At 36.3% G+C, this 5,474-nt stretch overlaps 1 protein-coding gene across 1 annotated transcript in view; it reads right to left on the bottom strand.

Annotated features, from left to right (window-relative positions):
- The window catches only part of wnt3a (wingless-type MMTV integration site family, member 3A), a 19,809-nt gene extending 14,869 nt beyond the window's left edge, over positions 1–4,940 (bottom strand). Inside the window, exon 1 of the mRNA XM_016537378.1 lies at positions 4,803–4,940. Coding sequence (XP_016392864.1) covers positions 4,803–4,876 — 74 coding nt within the window. The 5' untranslated portion in view covers positions 4,877–4,940. The remainder of the gene's footprint in view (positions 1–4,802) is intronic.
- Positions 4,941–5,474: the final 534 nt, after the last annotated feature.

The raw sequence follows: 5,474 nt of genomic DNA, 5'->3' as shown, positions 1-5,474 counted from the left end.
CCCGTCTGTCTCACGCTGATGCATGCATTTCTTTTACATGCATATAAATACACAACCAACCCTCAGTGCTACCCAAGGGCCGAACTGGAGGGGGCATGGACCGACGCTTGAATTGAGATTAAAATATCGGTCAGTTGCCATTTCTGTCTCTTTTTTTTTTTCTTGACAAGAATTGAGTTTATTTAGAGCTTGCACCAACTCTTTATGACCACAGCACACGGGAGACTTTTCAGGTGCGCAAACCAACTTCACCTCAATGCCGAGCGCAAGTCAAACAAGTGTGGAAAAAGCATGGATGCCGAGGGAGCTTCAGTAGATGAACATTGATTAAATGTGGAGTTGATTAAGGCAGTGTCAAAACTATGAATGCAACATGTCCTTGGGCTAAATATACTTCTGAGATCACAATATGAGGCACACATTTCATATTTATCTGTAATTTAATGCACAAATAAATGCAAACACAGTGCATTTGTACTCAAAAATGGGTGGAAATTTTACCTAAGTTTGGAAAAATGGAAATGGATTAAATTAATTTTTGCATAAGTATTTTACTAATACTAATTACACATGGGGATTAAATTTGTTTAATTTAGTTATAAAACTCTTGCAATTTATTTTGATGACTTATAGAATGTTATACATTCAATGTGATATATCTCAGCATGTTTTTGAAAACAGACCTCACAGAGTAAATCGATTATATATAATTGAATGTAGGCTGGCTAATCTTTGAACTATGTGGTTATTTGCATATCGTCAAAATTAGTCAAATTCACTCAGTATAACTTGATCTGTTCCATTATCTCAATTACAGTACGATTAAGTGCAATTAATATTTAGTTGTGTGGTAGGCGCTAAAACAGTCCAGTAGTTTTATATTTGAACTCATTTTTATGTTGAACACAAGCAGCATCCTCAAATGAATCAATAGGATAAGTTGCACAAAATTATGCCCAGGTTGCATTTAACCCAAAAAAATGTTTTACCATTACCATTATAATTAACATTATTCTCAATAATGATTCTCTAGTGATTCTACATCTTCGTTACTGTAATAGAAAAATAACTACATTGCAATGCATTGATGTTTTACTTAATTAAATAAGAACTAATCATTATAAGCACATTGTTTTTTCACCATAATCAGAAAGAGATTTACAGTTTCAATTGAGCTGTAAATGAGATTCATATTCGTTATTTTTTAATGGCATTGAGAGGTTTCATTATTCACCCAAAAAGCTAAGAGAGGCTGCGTTACACTTATTTCATACAGGTAAGCCTTGATTAAGCCACGGAAAAGCGACTGCAAGTAATGTAGGTTTGCATGCATTAATATAGAATTAATTTATGCGGTCACATTGGCTATTTTATGACAGCTTCAACTGTGGCTCATCCATTAGATTTACAGCTAGAACTATTGTTTCTACCGTTTCACTTTTTTAGCTGGCAAACGGTTTGTGGGTAAAGATGCCGTCAAGCGTGGACAGCCCTCAGGTATACTGCAGTCAAGACTAAAGTGATAATTAATAGGCTCTGCTGACGGCTAGAATCACCACCTCATACTTTGGTATTGTACTTTGCCAGAAGCTGATGAATTTGAGACGTCACCACCGCTGAGTGAGGTGAACAGGTGTTTCAGTGACATGTCCTCATGCTCAGCTGACTTGGGTGTGTGTCTGCCCCGTCATCTGTTGCAGCTCATGATATTGAGATCACCATCATTTAGTAAGAGCAGAGAACTCAACAAATAAAAATAAAAGCACATTGGGCCAAAACGAATTCATTGATTTTGTATGACTGCACTGAGATTGGATAATTTCTTCAAACAATTATCGGGAGATACAATCAAGCATTTATAGGGTTGTCCTAATTTGCATCAGTTGTGTGCAACTCTCAATACTTTGAACCAAGCTCGGTCATATTTTAGCGATATCCCAAACGAAAGGATGACCAACTGATATCCCACCTCCACCCTGGCAGAACAGTACCGTCTTTACCTCCCCCCAAAATCCCCTAAAGCCAGGTAATTCAAAGACAATAGGACAGAAATGAACATTCCCTGTGGAGTCTTAGATATATTTGCTGTGTGTGTATCCAGTCTAGGTTTTAATGCATATTTCAGCAAGCCCAAGCAAGTGCACCTCTGAATTACCACTTTACTTGTAGGCCCCGGGGCCACAGAGCCGACTTTGACATCAAGAGAGAAGTGTTTGGGAGAAGGAATGTGCGGCAAGCTTTCACCTCCAGGTATTTATCTTTTAAGGTGGAGCGCGGGGGTGGAGGTGCATGTCATGAGGAGGCGCAGGAAGCCATGAACCTGGTCTCTATACCTGGCCCACATCACAAACCTCCTTCACAATGATACAAAGCAAAACATAACACTAGGTTCGGTGTTATCCAGCAGTATACACCTGTGCTGTCCAGGTCTCCTCTGCATGGACATTAGCAGTCCTGCGGTAAATCACCGCAGGTTATCATATCACATAACTCTCTCTGCCTAAAAACTGAATCGAAGAAACTTCAATGACTTCACTTACACCTCTGTCAGAAGCTGATTGCTTTAACCAAGAGAAATTGGCACATTTGGGTCTTTTCACACAAAGCGAGGCAGTAAATTTCTCATTAACTATATATAGTATAGACTGATCTAGGTCAAACTTGACACTTTCTGATACTTCTAACTTCTCACATTTTACCATGAAGCTGAACTTGAAAAAAAAAACGTGACTCCAGAAGCAATGCACATTCTAGCTGTATTGATGGTTAGCTGTATACCTCAGTGTTTTTGTAGCTTTTTGTGTTGATTATTAGACAGTTTTATACCTTGACGGAACATGCACTTGTGTATCACACCCCTTGTGAAACAGAAGAACACTTTAGCATTACTTTTAAAAAAGAGTGCTTATTATGAAAATAATATACTTTAAAGGAACATATTTAATTGCGAACACAATGCATTGTTTTCAGAAACCTAAGTGCATGCTATTTACAATTAAATGATTAAGTATTAAAGGTTACATTTATATTAAATGCAATTAGTTGAATTTAAGAGTGTTTTGACCCAATTAAGTTCTTTATATGTAATTTCATAATTACTTTTATTGTCTTTGAAATATGGTTAAAGTGCTATTTATGGTGAACTGAAATATACTTTAATGCCATTTCTGTTGAAACTTGTATGTCATGTATTTAAATGTATTTGTAATTACACACTCATTATGATAAAGCTGTAATTTAGTACAAATATATTAACTTTAAATGCATCAAAGAACTATTTTTTAACAACGGCACTACAGTTAAAATGATAAGCAAATGCTTTACGTGTACTTTAGTATGTTAGTCAGCACTTAAAAATAAGTGCTGTTCTTCAAAAGATTATTCAAAACATTATGAAAAGTTAAAATGTCCATAAAAAGTAAAACTTTTCATTGCACTTTTTTAAAAGTGTACTTACGAAACAGTCAAGAAAGTGTACTTACAGAGTGGGCTTTTATTTCATTAATATTATCTGCAAGTACAGTTTTCTAAAAATATACTTATAAGATTTGAAGTACATAACAAGTGCACATTCAATACAATCAAGCACACATCTTTTTCCACAAGGGTTGGCTGCCCATAATAAGCAACAGAAGTTTCTGGATGCTGTCCTGTGAACTGGCATTGTGAATGAGAAGGAAAGCACAGCTTTTAAAATCTCAAGAGGGTCAGACAGACAACAATTAACAAAAAAGAGCAGCCTGGACTGTGACTAATGACCTACTCAATTACAGCTTTTACAACCACTGAGAAAACTCTGCTTTATTGTCTTGCCTCCCTGAAACAATGATCTTTAGGTGTGTGAGTGAAATCGGTGGAGTCCTAGAGAACACCTCGAACGTTTGCTATGTGTCAGTTATGAACTGTACTTTTTCGTACAAGCATGAAGTTATTTTAAGAGAATGTTTGTAATAAAATGCATTGAAAGTTCCCGTGAATTTGTTCAGTCTCAAATGATATTGTAATTCTGCATACTTTTAACAGCCAATTAGATGTGCTTAAAATCATTCTCCAACCTCATCAGCCACAGTTTCCTCTTTTACTTTATTATTATTAGAAGAAGTATTTTCAGGCCTGTTTAAAATACAATGATCACAACTAAGTGTTCAAAAGCATACAATAATGTTCATAAAAAAATAATAATACAAAAACTGAATATGCTGTAAGCCTTATTTATTATTTCCGACAAAGTTTATCTCTGATTAACGAAATTGAGCAGATTTAACAAACTGAAGTGCTACATTAACAGCACTGATCTATTACAAAATAACACGTAACACAAATCGCATTTCCTCGCATGGGTTTTATTTAAAAACAGCCCGGTTTGACGGCCAGCCTGTCATAAAATTTATCGGCGACAAAAGAGATTTTTTTTTTTTTTGCAGTTGTTAAACTTTTAGGTAGATGAAAATAACTAATTATACTAACAACTTCAATGAATAAATGAAACGTTTAATTAATGAATTGAACATGATTTACACAGGATTATAAGTCTTTGTTGATAAAAATTGATCCTGCAATTTACTTATTGAACTTCAAACGACTAACAGGTGCACGATAGATAGATAGATAGATAGATAGATAGATAGATAGATAGCGTCACCGATCATCATATCAATACCGGTATAAGTTACAACTGACGTCAAAGATATTTTCAGTCCCCCAAATCATTGTCAAGTTGAAAAGCTTGTCATTTACGCGCTCTAGACTACCAAACTCATTGTTTTTTCACAAGGAAAGGTTAAAAAAGTCATAAAACTTACCACCATATCGGGTAACTTGCCATGACACGCGTGAGCCCACAAAAAAGAAACAGGAAATATCCAAGATATATCATCCTTTAAAAAGTTAGGCTTAAACAGACACGCACACACACATACACACACACACACACACACACACATACATACATACGCTCACATACACACGCACGCACGCACACTCGCCAGCGTGTGTCAATGAGAAAACGCGAGGTGATGAAGAGCGATATTTCTCTCCGATAATCCTACAGCGTTCTCCTGCGCGCGGTTATGAGGCACATATTAAAGTTGAGAACAGCTCTGCGTTTGGACCCAATCACAGGCTTTTGCCACGGGCCAAATTCTGATGATAGAGTCACTCAGTCAGCCTGAACCGCAAACGCTCGGGACACGCTCTGTTTTAATAGTTATTGGGACATGCAAGGCTTTGTGTGTTATATATATAAGGATGTCTAAGGGTGGGTGGGGGGACCCCTGTGGATTGGGTAGCTATAACAACCTGTCCGGATTTCAACCCCCGGTTTAAAGCCCCTCATATGCAAAAATGAAAACGTGCGAATTGCTTGCTTGCCTTGTGTTAGTTTTTCTTGCGCTATTGCTTTGTTCAAATGATCAAGCTGTTTTGTTAGCCTATTTAAAAAATGAATAAAAAATAAATTGAACCTATTTTTTTAA

Source organism: Sinocyclocheilus rhinocerous, unplaced genomic scaffold, assembly GCF_001515625.1.
Source record: "Sinocyclocheilus rhinocerous isolate Xijiao unplaced genomic scaffold, SAMN03320098_v1.1 scaffold306, whole genome shotgun sequence".
In the NCBI taxonomy this organism is placed as follows: domain Eukaryota; kingdom Metazoa; phylum Chordata; class Actinopteri; order Cypriniformes; family Cyprinidae; genus Sinocyclocheilus; species Sinocyclocheilus rhinocerous.
Note: the sequence above shows the minus strand (reverse complement) of the source record. Positions and strands in the feature narration are given on the sequence as shown.